This window comes from Limulus polyphemus, unplaced genomic scaffold, assembly GCF_000517525.1.
Source record: "Limulus polyphemus unplaced genomic scaffold, Limulus_polyphemus-2.1.2 Scaffold2279, whole genome shotgun sequence".
In the NCBI taxonomy this organism is placed as follows: Eukaryota; Metazoa; Arthropoda; class Merostomata; order Xiphosura; family Limulidae; genus Limulus; species Limulus polyphemus.
Window position 1 is genome coordinate 92917 of NW_013667889.1, and position 16166 is coordinate 109082.

At 32.9% G+C, this 16166-nt stretch overlaps 1 protein-coding gene across 3 annotated transcripts in view; it reads right to left on the bottom strand.

Annotated features, from left to right (window-relative positions):
* Positions 1 to 16166, bottom strand: part of LOC106466497 (neuron navigator 3-like) — a 143069-nt gene that overhangs the window by 65934 nt on the left and 60969 nt on the right. For all 3 annotated transcript variants that reach the window (XM_022394525.1, XM_022394524.1, XM_022394523.1), the window contains 5 exons: positions 11392 to 12823; positions 6540 to 6785; positions 4471 to 4624; positions 3917 to 3966; positions 1982 to 2080 (listed from right to left, as the gene is read on the bottom strand). In XM_022394525.1, the coding sequence (XP_022250233.1) occupies positions 1982 to 2080; positions 3917 to 3966; positions 4471 to 4624; positions 6540 to 6785; positions 11392 to 12823 (1981 nt within the window). The remainder of the gene's footprint in view (positions 1 to 1981; positions 2081 to 3916; positions 3967 to 4470; positions 4625 to 6539; positions 6786 to 11391; positions 12824 to 16166) is intronic.

Below are 16166 nucleotides of genomic sequence, written 5' to 3' on the forward strand. Positions count from 1 at the left end.
ACATTCTAACGCCCCACGGCTGGAAAGGGACGGAGCATGTTTGGTTGGGAGTGCGGAGTTCGAACCCGACCGACACCTCAGATTGTGAGTCGAGCGCCTTATCCACCTGGCCATGCCGGGCAAATTCAAAAGGAACTGTAATTTAATTACTGGTTCTGGTAAATTAATGTCTGACGCACATACTTTAAGGTGTTTTATCAAAAGCTTTTAGTTTCAGGCACACCGAAAATAGCACATAATGGATATATATGTCGCATAGTCAAAAACATTATTTTACGTTTTACGCCCATTGAAGGTTAAATATCATGAAATAACCCGTTTAACCTTCAGTTTACTTATTTACCTTTCCATATTTATTAATAAAGTTTATGATATTATAAACATTACAACGAAACCGTACGTTACTCCATTCACCAAATAGTATCACCCAATTTCTAGACGTTTGATTAGGTTTAATGAGTTACAACGTTTAATAATAGTATTCACTTTCTTTAACAAACTATAAGTCATGCCGTTTCTCTAGTAAATGTCATCAACGTTTGATAATTTCTTTAATGAAATATCTACTTATTCACAAATGCACCAATGGAATTTCTCAATATTTTAATATATATTTCCATTAATGTATAGAATGAGCATATGATATCTTTGTTTTCTAGCTGTAGAAATTATGCAGCTTCATTTTTAATCTTTCGGAAATAATATAAATAAATTTCAACTACAAAAAAATCCTCTGTATATTTAATCTACTTTTTATAGCAAAATTTGTGTCCGGAAAAAATACACGGTCGTATGTCTATTATTTCACATATATATTCCTTATACGTTTCCCCATTTCTTGATCAAAAAGCACCAAACTTGACACAGTGATATATCAGGACATGAGGAAGGTCATGAGGGGGTTTGGAGCCCTAGTCTAATCTCATATTGGTACTTTATGTATTTTTATTGCACTTTAAATGTTAATTATGTTAAGAAAAAAATAGAAACACAATTTCTTATCATTTGTTACAAACGAGTTTTTATTTCAACGTCCAATGGACAGGTACTCCAGCTAGTATAGGATAACTTTTCTGTTACTTGCTGGAAAGTGCTGCCCTCTGATAGAAGTAACGTAAATTATAATAGTAACTTCCACCATCAATAAAACTTATCCTTATGCTTATAAATCGTTGTGTGCCTATCTCTTATTATGTTAGCATAACGTGCTTCCTTAATCAAGTAACGTAAATTATACAAACTTCCAAGTAGATTTTCGATGACAAAAACTTCGTATACACATATCGTTAAGTTTTGAATTATAATTAATACATTCTGAACAAAAGCCTTAAAATTTCCGTTTAAAACTCGTTTTCGATGAAAGCTTTTTAAACAACTATAACACAAAGATTCACGAAGCTTAAGAGTTTAGTTAAATACTAAATATTGTCTTGTATGTCAATCGACATAATAATTTATTTTTTTGTCATTAAAAATTAGATTTAAAAGAAATAATATGAAAACAATTAATTCTACCTGACACTTATAGATTTTGTAAATGAAAATCTTTAATTACTAGGAAGATCGTAAATTTTCTGTTTTGATTCACTGTTACTCTCTATTAGTTTATACTGCTATTTGGAAAAATCAGATATTCCAGTTTCCCTACCTTTTAGCTGGATATATGTCACTGTGTGCGATTAAACATCTCAGCAGTCTGTTCATGTTTTTAAAGTCAATATTAGAGAATGCACATTTAGATTTATCTGGAAACTGATGTCTCAGGTAAATAACGCTCTGCATTTTGATGCATAGACGTTCATATTCGTATTGAACATCCACAACTGTCAGCAGGTGGCGCTATAAGGTACCTCTAGTTATAGGACTACTTAGAAAATAACTCTTTTTGAGCACAAAGCATAGAATGGGCAATGACTGTTTGTTCAGGTTATTGCATAAACAGAGAGGAAATATTTTGCACTTACAAAAGTTCGGTACTTACATTTGTGGTCAGCTGTGATGTCAATGTAGCTACTTTTTCATTGGCTTGTTCTAATTCCCTTTTAAGCTTTTTAATCTCTTGAGACTGCTTGTCCTCAGCCTATGAAACCGAATCATAAATATAATAAATATATATCTAAAATATAACTGTTGTTTAATATTCTTAGGCCTGCTTGTTCTTAGATATTAAAATAGACCAGAGATTGAATTAAAACACATATCCAGAGGACTACTCTTTGCTTAAAAGTTTAAAGCACAGCCATTACATATCATAACTAATTACACATTAGTTGTAAGTAGTATTCTTATTTAAAATGTAACAACTATTAGCATTAGTCTAAGTGTAAAGTATTAAATACTGGATTATACAACTGGTTCAGTATGTAAACATGACCTAATCTTCAAAAAACAACTTTTCAACTTGCGTTTTTTTCAAGGTAGAACATTTAAGAGTCAACTGATAAAGTACAATCGTAAAATGTTCTTCTCTGTGAAAACAATGACTTATGCAGCGTTAATACTTTTAATATTGTAACTATCATAAATATTACGTCAAATTCACACGGGTTTTCTGTACTGATGCGTAACTATACAAACAATAATATATATATAGGCCATGAGAACACTGGGGCGGTAATACGGTATGATATCACAAATGAAAATTAATTCTTCACTTTTTGTTCTTCCAAATGTCCCAAAATTGAGTCAAGGAATGAGTCATAGTAATCTTTATTCTGATACGGTATAGTCCTGAGATATGTTTGAATAAGAAATGTTGTTATTATGCCAGGGAAACCCTTAGTAACACCTCGACAAGTGTATGGTGGAATCTTGTTCCCTTGCTGTTTCCAAGTCTCAGCCAGTTGATGCCAACAAGATGGTTATGGTATAACTTTTAGAATTATCCTCCTCCAGATGGTTCCAAAGGTATTTCATAGGGTTGTGATATGGACTCTTGACCAGTTATTTCATGACTTTGATACTGTTATTTTGATATCAGGCATAGTTTTATGGCAAGGCTAGGGCAATCTATTGGTTTTCTCATTAAAATACTCCGCAGTGCCTTATTGGACATGCTCATTAACTTAACAGATAACTCCCACTCCCAATGCCTAGAATGTAGCCCACATCGTAAAACTCCCACCATAACTTTCTCAGTTAGTACAACACTATTACATTAGAATTATTCATTTGTCCGCCTCCAAATCCACATAATTTCAAAACTAGGTGAAAATTTACAAGATTCGCGACCGATCGCGAATATCTCATTACTAATGTGCGTTACACGAGGTAAAAAAGGTGCAGAGTGTTCATGAAATGATGTATATTTTGCGTACACCAGCCTCGAACTTCCATTACACAGAACATGCCGCACAGGTCTTACAGATGTTGCCAATTTAAATATATTACCATTTTTGATGTTGTAATGTCATTACGCTTTGAGTTAGACCAATAATCAACTGATTAGGCGCAAATTGAGTCTTTTCTTCTGAAAAATAGGTCGTTTTACTTACCCTAAATTGATTCTGTGTGAAATAATTAAGTCCAACCTATTTTTATCCACAGAAGTTTTTTTAACATGTCCAGATTTATAAATTTTGTATATCCTTCAAAGTCGACCTAGTATCTCTGGGCTGCAAAGATATTTATGGTGGTTATTAGTTACCCCGATGCAATAGTCTATGGCAGTAGTTTAATGAAGCTTTTAAAAAAAATTAATCAAAATTCAAAGATTAAAAATTCTCTGAAATTAAACGGTCCCATCTCTAATTTCTAGTAAGTTCGAATGGACTTAAGTGTGACTGTCAAGGATAAAAACGTACAGATTTGTATGATTACAAATTTTATTTTGTTGCTTAGAATAGTTAAAATTGCAAATGTAAAAAATAAAGTGGTGAAAATTAAATTTAAAATCAAACTTAGTAAATACTCTTACCGTTGAATAGATAGAAGAGGAAGAAATAACAGACAAGGATGAGCAGTGCACTGAAATAATAATTAAAATAACCTGAAAAGTTTGACCGACATTGTGAGCTTTAACAATAATATTAAACATCTTCATTCAGATAACCATTGTGAATAATTTTTATTCAATACTCAAAATATACTACAACTTATAAAATGCATATTACTTTTTTCAATGCCTAGTCTTTTCACGTTGTAATATACTTGTACACTCTAATATTAGATGTAATTCATCATTTTACCTGAGTAAGTAAGTACATTATGCTAATAGGCAAACAACGATCTGTAAGCATAAAGAAGAGGTTTATGGATGGTGGAACATACTACATGTTTCGACCTGAAGAAGACAGACCAAAATTTTGTCGAAACATGTAGTATGTTCCACAATTCATAAAACTCTTCCTTATGCTTATAAATCGTTGTTTGCCTACATATTATCAATTCACCATTTTAAGAAATTAGTTCTTGTGTAACGTTAAGGGTTTATCTTGATAAAAAAATGCATAAAAACAGTCTTATTTTTACTTTCGTCTTCTTTGTTGCAGACTTTCGATAACAGTCCTCCCATGTAATGAGGCATGGATCCAGAATATCGAACATTTGGTGGCGCTACCGAGGCACTTGATGTTAGAGGTAGAGGGCTGACTGGAGAAAGAGGAAATAAGTAGCGTGGCGCCCCCTAGAATTATAAAGTTCAAAATGGAAAGTTTTAAATCCTTTCTTACTTGACTGACTTTTAGAAAATATACATCGTGCATTTGAAACTTTCAGTTTGTAATAATGCCTTAGTTTTCAATAATTTCAAAAAACTATTTTTAAGAACTAGTACATAAAAGTTTTAGCGACATTTCGATAATAGTCAAATTCAATATAAATAATAACAGTTACATTAAACGTAAATTCAAAACCACTATATTTAACGCCGATACATAATAGTGTACTGCACAGAAGCCTATTGAAATAATATATCTAGAATGTTTCAATATGAATGTAAAATATTTATATCCAACATTTTACATTATGATACAAAATTTTACGAAATAGTAACTCAAAGTATTTTTAACAACCAAATCAATTCATCACTACTCTATGGACATCATAAATAATTTATTACTTACGTTTTAAAAAAAAACTGCACACAATAAAGCAATGGTAGATATTATACAATGAAAAACAAAAAACTAACACTTGTTACTGCAAAAACATTGTATAAAAAAAACTCACCACAATATTATGTACCACACAACTATTCATTAGTTAAACTTAACTATAATGTACACGGAATTATATCCACGTATGTCACTATTATATTAGTTATATACTTACAATACTCATTGCGTATATCGTGATAAATAATATGGTGAAATACAAGATTAAGAAATAACCAAGCCATATAGTCATTAATAACAAACTACTGAATTCCTTTCAAAACTAACCTTCTAACAAACATAGAAGTTCTTAACTGAAGGCACAAAGTTTGTTCCAACGTTACAGTACACAACTAATATTTTCAGTCAAAAGATTCTTCGTACATTTATTGCTAATTTTTATTTGAAAACTTGCGTAAAATTCACATGCTTCAAGTTAAATTGACCCAATAAAATGTTGTTCGAAAATTAATTAATCTCAGACAAAATACAAATAATTTCTAAACAAATAATACACGTCAACAATTGTTTTTCAGCTCTATTATTGTTCCACAGCTGAAATTAGTTTGTAGTCTATTTTCTTAGTCTTGATAATGAAGTTATCTAAGTTTTGCCAAGGCTGTCAATAAACGAATTACAATATCCCACGAACTTTCTAGTGTAAAAACATTGCTCCTAATTTAAATGAAATCCAAAACCAAACAATCAGTAAGATTCATTTCAATCTCCGGAGAAATTTAGCTTTCGGGTATTTTCTCCTAAATTCAAAGATTGTACAAGAAGTGATGGCCAGATGATGACAGGATTTCGTAGTAATTACTGCTCTATTATTCAAAAAGACATAACGGAGATGAAACAGATTAGGTGACTGACACAAGCACATTTTCAGGTATGTAATAACAATACGTTTTACTATGTAAATGTCGAGCGCGTATATTATTACCGAAGTTATTTCAACTACAAAAAGTTTGAATTATGACTTAAAAAAAAAGAAACCAGGAAAACAATTTATTTTACTAGAAACATTTTATTTAAGATTATAGATGTGCAAAACACGCTTGTTTAATGTCGTTTTTTGTTGTTTTTACAAGAAAGTAAACGAATTTATCAGTAAATTGATTTTTGAGTTTCTTGCAAAAGTTGTAAAAATTGTTTACGGAAATTTTAGGGGCATAAAATGTACATAGTTGTAAAAGGCAAACATTATGTTAAATACTAGTTTTGGGTTTCTAAGAATGATTTATATAAACAGTTTTATGTCCCAGGACATATAGAAAACTATAAAATTTGGAATTAAATTTAACAACTCATACTTTGTAACTTTTATTTATCATTTCTTTTCCAGTTGAATTCCTTCCTGGTATTTTCCTGTTTAATAAAAACGTTAATGCTTGTATTATTCGCTGATGTTCCTAACATATTCTATCAACAAAAATATTACCCCACCTGGGTGATCGGTTTTGTGTTGGGCGAGTTCGGTTGACCATTACTGACCGGATGTCCAGAAACTGATATATTGCCTGAATAGTTATTGTCCATTTCATCAGATCGCTGTAACATGGAAGGATATAACTTTTCTGACTTGGTAGACCTAATCGAATTGGAACGGGACAAACGCGGGGACCCTGAGAGTTCCCTCTGGTGGATCATCAGACGAGCACGAGTCAGGCTGTTAGCACGAGCATGCTGAATCTGTAAGTTCAACTAAACCTTGTTAAATTGAAAAGTTTTGAATGAACTGTTCCCTACAACCAGAAATAAATCACTTGTGTTCTAACCTAATTTTTCTCACATACCTTTAAAATATTTCCTAAAATGATTTTAAATGACTAATAAAAAAAAGTTGAAGCACAGATCCAAGATCTTAGGAATAAAATGCATAAGTAGGTTATATATTTGAGTTATCACACTAATTTTTTGTTCATCAGTATTAGAAAACTCATAGAGAAGAACAAGTTTCATAATGATGTGAGCAAATATTAAATCAAAAACGTCAAGTGGGTTTTTTTGTAAGCAAAAAAGGGAATAATAAACGGACAGCCATCATAGAAACTTCAGAAGGAAAAAATAAACAAGTATTCGAAATAAATGAAAAATAAGTTTTATTGAGTTGTATTTATGAATTATCAAGGTTATTTGAAAAAACCTTTGTTCGTTTGTATTCATGAAATGTGAGACTTTAAAAAGTTTTATTGTGCTGTATTCATGAACTATGAAAGTAAGTTAAAACTTTTTATTAGCTTATATTTATTAACTATAAGATTTATTTGAAAACATTTTATTGGCTTATATACATAGACTATGAAACTTATATGAAAACATTTTATTAACTTGTATTTATGAACTACGAGACTTACTTGATAATCTTTTATTGGTTTACGTCAGTGAAATATTAGTAGGTTTGTTTCTTAATGATTTATTGGTTCATTGTTATAAAGTGAAAGTAGTCTTAATGTGAATGAAATAAAATGTTCCATTATCTTATATCCCGAAATTAGGAGCACATTTAGCTTTCAATGTTTTATTCGCTTATGCACATGACTTAGGAACAAATGAGCATAGTAAAGTTTCACTGGCGAATAATCAGATGCTCGGAAATTGTGTGCGTGATAACATCTTATTTCATACACTTCAAAAACGTACATTGATATAATTAAAAACAAACAAACAGTTATTGAATATTAAATAAAAACAGTAAGCATGTGATGATTGCTTTATTTTTGGCTCAGTTAAAATGTAAAACTCTTGTTTAGTTATAATGTAAAACCTCTCCTTGTTCAGTTATAATGTAAAACCCTTGTTTGGTTATGATGTAAAGCCATTGTTCAGTTATAATGTAAAGCCATTGTTCAGTTATAATGTAAAGCTCTCCAAATTAACGAATGTTCTGATATTCCCTCTTTCTTCTTTCGACATCTATATAGTATTGGAAATAATTATGGAAGTGCATGAGAGATACACGTACAGGAGTTACCAACAATGACAAACCGCAAATAGATGACGAATTTGGTAATGGTATGTAACATTATCACTGAAAGTACAAAATAAAAGCTCATAAGTTGTAAGATGCACTAGTGTTCTGCATGTGAGAAATTTGCTTTACAAAGAACATGGCACCTTGGTACAAGATTATCAATGTACGGCTGTGGAATATTGTCGCAAATGTTTCGTATTACTCTTCACATTCCAGCCAAGTTGTTTGATCGCCTTTTAATATTCTTGGGTTTTATGTTAGCTTTAATAGACCCAAAAGTGTTCATATCGGGTCTCCGTGCAGATCAAGCCACTGTCGAGAATGTTCCATATATCTTTTTAACCGTCAGCACATCGCTTCCCCACATTTGCTGTATGCTTAATGAAGTTCATTATATTAATGGAAGATGGATCACCGTCCGATGAGTCGCGTTCCTCAGAGAATAGCACGGTGGATCAAAATCCTGCTGTACAATTAAGCAATCAGAATAGCATTAATTTTGTATATATCATTCACTTCGTTGGCTAAGATTCGAACCCAATCTTGTACTCATCCCTATCATACTTCACTGTTCACGTTGTACATTGACTATGATACCGTTCTTCTCCCAGTCTAATTCACACTAGAATTTATTTGCAAAGAGCACAAGTTTCTAGCTTTGCTCATTCCACTGTCTTTGTTTCGATGTCCATTTAAACGTTTATTATTTGGTTACATCTTCGCAGGAGCTGTTTTCGAGCAACTACACGTTCACTGATACCTGTAACGAATTTGTTTGAATTTATTTTAATATCAACGTTGTTTAGATTGAGTTTATATTTAAAAGCATACATAGCCTGTAGTGTTAGATATCTATTGCGCAACTCCCGCCTATCCTCCAAAGTTGTAGAAGATTCTCGAGAGGAAGAATCGACAATATATGTGTGTATGTAAACGCTTTAACCAGTATTGTTACGTAAGATTGAAGTTCCTAGAAATCGTTCCCACGCTATAAATATAACTAATGCCACGCGCCAGGAAGTGTCTATTATTAGTTGCTATAATCAGCATACTATAAACTTCGAAAGCTATAATTGTTATTTTTATAATGCTTATCAATCGGAAAATTTAATATATTCGACCAGGAATATTTATAAATTTCGAACATTACAAATCGTTTAACTTCAGTGGATTCTCATCGGACATTAGTATTTTTTCGAAAACATTACCAACTTCAACAGCGTGTGTAGCCAAGGAGATAAAGCTAGCTAGCTTCCCGGCGAATCGTGCTTACATCAACTCGCTCATCGTAAACCCTCGATAATATATCAAGGAAGTTCCAGACTAGAAAGAAAACTTTATATTGTTTGTAAGTTTGTGAAACTTTTGTTTATAAATCGTTGTTTGTAATAACTAATAACTATTTGTAATAATTGTTATTGTAAATTGCACTGTTGTGTGTATATTAAAGCGTATTTGTGTTAAAAACAAAAACGGTGTGTATCAATCTTGTTGGCAAATATCGTAAATTGACTAATATATCGACATATATTTAAATACTAAATCCAAAGTACAACTTAACTACTAAATTTAAATTACCATTTAACTCGGCTATGGACTATTTGAACTTCTAATACGTACCAGACCATATCATGTTAATGTGCATCTTACTATTCTCGAGGTAAGATTCACACCTATATGTACAGTAAAGTCATGGGCAAGATCTGAACTTGACCGTTGTTTATCTTGTAGGAAACATAACTCGAGATACTTAACATCACTTTTAGAGAATTTCGGTTTGCTACCTCGACCACCTCTATTATTAAAAGTGCCATCTTCATGTACCCTCATAGTCTTGTATACACCTCTTTCTGCAATATGTAATCTTGCTGCAATTACGCCACAGAGCATAATTTCCACCCGCTTGTCATGCAGTATTTCAGTTCTGAGAACCATGAATAGATTTACACTACTTCTACTGGGCATAGTATGACTGTACTTTTTATCAGTTTTATACTAGTGTGACACTTTCTGATTGGTTGGATGACTGTACTCTAGTGCAGTTAATTTTCATACGATAAAAGGGTGGCATTTCCATAGCATTTGCCTTTTATGCCCTTTTACCTTGCCGTTGCCATAATTATTTCCAATATATTGTGTGTATACGCATTTTGTTCACTAAAATTTCAAACAGACTCTCTATTCTGGTATTAATTCTTTTAGCGTTTACTTGTTTTTAGGATCTGAGTAAAATCAAAACAGACAAAACTCTACTGAAACCTCGAAACCATTTTAAAGATACAAGAAAGAAAAATTAACGCCATTCAAAAAGTTAATGTGTAATCTGTTTTGCTTCTCTACTAAACGATAGATACCGATGTACTGTAACCATAACGCAGTCTACAGTGGAATCTGAAATAATGAATAAAGCTATTTATGCAAAATGTTGAATAACTTTTCTTACATACTAAATAAAACCTATTTCATTATAATTCACAAAGTTATTTGCTTTAACATTTTTATAATTCCTTCATGACCTCTATTTCAAGATATAAGTAACTTAAAAAAGAACTACCTTCAGTTACCATAGAAATCTGCACCACTGCCGTTAAGTGATTTTTAGGGGGAAAAAAAAGACAAAGCTACAATAAATTAAAGATATCTCGCCTGCAGATTGGGAAGACGCTATCAAATCTCTTAGGATCATCAGAGACTTTGGGATCATTCCAACAAGGAATATTCTAACATGAGAATTATTGGCAAGCCCACCAACTTTGGGCAGCGTTTATACCCAACAATACATTACCAGACCAAAATGGGGTTTAGTTTTGACTGAAGCTTAACAGGGTTGAAATTGTTTGGAAAGTTACAAAACCCCACATCAATTTCCCCAGAAGTACCATTATTACAATCTTGCTCAAACTTGAATGGTTTCTGATACTTCCGAAGTCAATGTTTTCCTTGTCAGCATGATCATGAAGTCATTGATGATCCATAATATATCATATGGTGCCTCTCCATTTTGTAATTTATGTGCCATCAGTTCTTTGTAGCTTTGCTTCTATTTTGCCATCCGATGTGTTTCACGTGGAAGTGGGGAAGCGTTCCAAGACAATTAAAGGTATTACTTTGTAAGAGTACGCCGTAACATGGAGGGCGCAGTCAAGTTATACTAAATATAAGATTTTACCTAAATAAAAAGGTACTTAGTATCTCCTATTTGTATATTAATTATATGTGGCATATATCAAAATGCTATTCGATAAACTGGATGGGTGGTACTAGAAAAAGTTAATTAAAAACGTAACAGAATAACTGCAACAAACGTTTGACGTAAGTCAATACCTGAGGATGTACATTGGAGGAAGTTGAGGATATAGATTCCATACTTTCAGCTTCAGTAAGCCCTCCTCCACTAGCACTACAGCTACGGGTGCCTACTCCTGAGATTACTGAAGCCCCTGAACTGCCGCTATAACGTAGCCAGGCGTAGGCACTGGAACTGGATGAAGGAAGAGAGTTACTGATACTTGGGTGGTCAATATTAGCGTAATTCCCCATGTCTGCATCGTTAGGCCTAAGAGATATGGAAAGTCTTGGCCCATGGATCGAGCGCTCTCTAGAAGTTGCGGGGAAACCAGAAAGAATTACATAGTCGGAATTGGAAGAGCCGTTAATGACAGGACGAGATCCGTAAACACGTTCACGGAGTCCTCCAACAGTTGGTGACATCAAAGTGTATTGTTTACACGCTTTTCGGCCTAAGGAACTGTATTCACTGTCAGAAAAAGCTGCTGACCCACCAAAAACACGCACTTCCGGATTGTTGTTCTGGGTGTTAGCAGATACTTTCATCTTTTCCTTGCGGTCATAGATGCTTTTACCACTAGAGGACGCTGTGGATAAGTTCCTGGGTAAGCTAGACGATTGGATGTGGTTCACGTCGGGATATTCTGTGTAATACATATCGTGATTTTTGATGTCTTGAGACTTTTCTTTTTTGAAATTACTCTGTACTTTAGAGTTGCCTGTTTTGTTATCGCCATTCAAAGAAATGTTTGATGTATTGGCTTGCTTTTTGCTTACTACAAAATTTGCATTAGTCCCAGTTACTGAAGCTGTTCTGTAACCTTGAGCTTTTCGTGAGTCGCGTGCTGGTTGAATCAACTGATCAACTGAGTCAGAGTTTGTTTTGGTAGGTTTTGGACTAATACATCTTCCATTTCGTAACTCTTTTTCAATTCCAGGGTCATATTCTCGATTCTTCCCTTCTTCTAGTTTTTGAACTAAAGTTTTATGTTTAGATTTTTGGTTTTCGACTAATGCATGTTTATCAACTGTGCCATTTATAGTACAACTCTTTTTTCCACCAGGGGATGAGGAAGACGTAAAACTACTTTTTTTCTCTCTAATACGTTCAGATTCAATTTTTCCAGATCGTGTATGCTGCTCATGCTGTTGTTGGAGGTATTTCTTCCATACAGCTGATGACATTTGTTGGAAAGCACTAGATTCTGTTTGCATTGAGCTGTCCGTTTTCTCCACGTTTGCAGATTTACCGTTAGAGGGCTTTCCCATTACACGTTCTTCCCAGCCTCTTTTAAACTTGTCTTCAGTGGAGTAAGAATATTTCGTAACGCCATCTCGTGAAGTTTGTTTCATACTGCTGTACTGATTAGTTTCTGAGCTTAATGAAGATCCCGTCAAGTTGTCATCTGTGCTTATGTCGGCAATGGCGTCACTAAGCCCGCTACTGATTGAACTGCTGTCATCTAGACTGTAAAAGAAATAAAAAATAATCTGAGGTTATATGAAATGAAAGAAAAAGAAGGCGCCTTTAAATTGTTATAACAACGGAATTTCAGCTGTGGAACAGAGAAATAGCAAAATCTTAAAATATAAGAACGGTGCCTAGGCAATAGAACATAGCAAAAATCTTTCAATATGCGCTGAACTACAGAAATAAAATAAAATCTTACTGGATAAGAGCTACAACGAGGAAAAAAAGCAAATTCATGCCTAGTGAGAACGGAAGGAGGGGATGTGTGTATGAAAACAGAAACATTGTAAAAGATGTGAGCACAGACCGAATACAGATATAGCAAAACCTTCGTAGAAGAGAAACGCACAATAATCTTACGACACAATAATATAATAGAGTAAAAACAGAAGTCTGTCTGACGGATTGCACTTAGCCGAGTTTTCTTACGGTTAGATCTATGTACCTTTATCCAGGATATGGTCATTCGATCGGTTAAAATTTTATGTCTCTGAAGGTGCAGATATTGAAAATGTTTACAAGAAAGTTTAGGTAACTTTTCCAATATAAATTCGACAACCCTTAATTTCAAAGTGTGGTTTGAAATACCACAATTCTATATTTTTTTTTCGAATTTTGACACGTTTTATATAATGTAATGCTGTAGCATCAAAAATATTTTTTAAAAGCTAATTTTCAGAATACTGTTTATGTCAGTTTATGTTAATCAAAAAATACATTTTAATATTTTAAAGAAATTGCACAATAAGACGCATGCTTGAACATGTTTTGTTTATATTTCGGTTTCAAATAGATTTGTTGGGTAATATTCTAAAACTTTGTTTACAAATTTTAGTGTTTTGTTTAGTTCTGAGAATTCGGTTAACAAGTGCAAAAACATGGACGACTAATTCACACTTTTGAATTCTGATGTTGACAAGTGCATAAACAGGGATGACTATTAAAACCTTTGAAGGTGGAGTGAACATTCACAATATCAACACTGCTAGAGGTGTTTTTGTTTTTTGTTTAGTTTTAATTGAAAGAACTTTTAGAAAGGACATATCTTAGTGGCCAAACATTCGATTTGGTATGGTTAGATAAGAATGCGAAATACCACAACTCTATATAACTTGTCGAATTTCGACACATTCTACTAGTAATGATAATAATAAAATATTTGAAGAGCAAATAACATTTAACCGATTGCATCATGAAGACTGCAACTGTGAAAAACTACCTTTATTTTTAAAATTAATTTCAACTGGTGAATATAAAACGGTGAGCCAAAACAACAAGTTTGTTTGTTTCGAATTTCGCGCAAAGCTACACAAGGGCTATCTGCGCTAGCCGTCCCTAATGTAGCAGTGTAAGACTAAAGGGAAGGCAGTTAGTCATCAACATCCACTGTCAACTCTTGGGCTACTCTTTTACCAACAAATAGTGGGATTGACCGTAACATTATAACGGCTGAAAGGGCGAGCATGTTTGGTGGAACGGGGATTCGAACCCGTGACCCTAAGATTGCGAGTCGAGCTCCCTAACCACTTGGCCATGCCGGGCCCCAAAACAACAAGAACGAGATCACAAAAGTTTCTCCACTAATGACAATATATAGCATATCAAAAATTCTTCTCTCATAAAATTATCTTACTTGAACCCATAAAAGTTGAAAGGTCCTCTTTACTCTTACTAATACATTTAATACTTAACTTTAATGTTCGAACCAGGAAAATCAATATGAAGAATGATGCATTAGTTTAAAAGAAATTGTAGGCATTTCTGTTTATTTTATTTAACTTTTCCATTAGTTTATTACAAATTTTTCTGCATACTATAATTCACTATGTTAGAAATTGGCTCAATACGCTGATTACGGAGCTTCGTTCTATGAAGAGCTTTAAAAGTTAAGCTGAAATATATTTTCCTGTTGAAAAATGAGCCCTGTGTTGCAATAGTGGCGAAGTTCGTTTGTTGTTAAATAAAAAGCTACATAATCGGTTATTTGTGCTGTGCCTCCCAAGTGTATCGAAACCCGGTTTTTAACGTTATAAATGTAACAAAGACTCAACAGTTTTTCTCATTTCTCTAAGAAAAAATACCCATTAAAACTTTCAAGCAGCACAAATTTCTGAGAGAAGTTACAAATTTCAATTCACTATAACAAAGAAATTCAAAACTAATTCATGCATTATTTCAATTACGGGGAATTGCCTTGACGATTGGTTATTCTAAAATTCACTCAGTAACAAAATATTAAACAGGTTATAAAGTTTGCTGAAATTCGGTAAAAAGAGAATATAGAAATAAAAAAGACAGGTGCCTAATATACATTGCTGGCAGCCTCCTTTAGAAACTAACGACATTACTGATATGTGTATTTATAAAAAATTAATATGCAAGGCTTAATAGTTATTGCTGAAAAAACGTCAAACTGATTAAACGATATATCTTACGAATGTAAACATACTTTAGTAGACATTTTGTACAACATATTAAAAGCTTATCAAAGTTTTTAAAAAAGGTCTAACGTTAGATCGTAGAATAACATCATAAATTTATTATTTATAGTATTAAATACGATAAAGTTTAGCCCTAACTAAACTAAAACAAAAAAATTACACAAGTTACAGCGTTAATGTATCTCTCTATCGAATATAGGCCGTACTTAATATAGGTTTAAGTAATGTTAGGCCTAAGACAATTGAACTTGTAGATTTCGGTGTCTGCGATTAGAATTCTTCTGTAATATTCTAGAAATCCTGTATTTAAAGAAGCATTGTTATGATAAAGATACTAATTTGACCGCATATGTTTTGCGGGTCTCTGCTAGTAATTTACATGTTAGGATTTAACATGAAATATTCCAACAGAAGTTCAGAACTTTACCATTGACAGCAACTGTTATGTATAAATTTACATAACAACCATCTATGTATATAATCGATTCTAATTTGAAAACGATAAACTAAAGAGAAAGCAGTTGGTGAACAGCACTCGTCTCTAATTCTTGGGCTACTCATGTCTGCTCGAACAGTAGGATTTGACTGTCATTATCATAGCACCCACTGTCCCAAAGGGTGGAGAACATTTTTGAGCCAATGGATTGCGAACTGTAAATTCTAGGATTGAATTGAACGCTAACCATTGAACAACGTCCGGCCTGTTAAGTCTAAAACTAAAATTGTCTAAAGTACCTATTCAATTCATTTTATTCATACGTAAACCTACATATTATTAGTCAAGTGTTTTACTCTTCTTAAAATATATTAGGTCGTCAAGAAATTAATGTCGCTTTTTTAGATAAAAAACCCGAACAACTTGTATATCAAACAAAACATTTAATAAATGAAATAGTCTC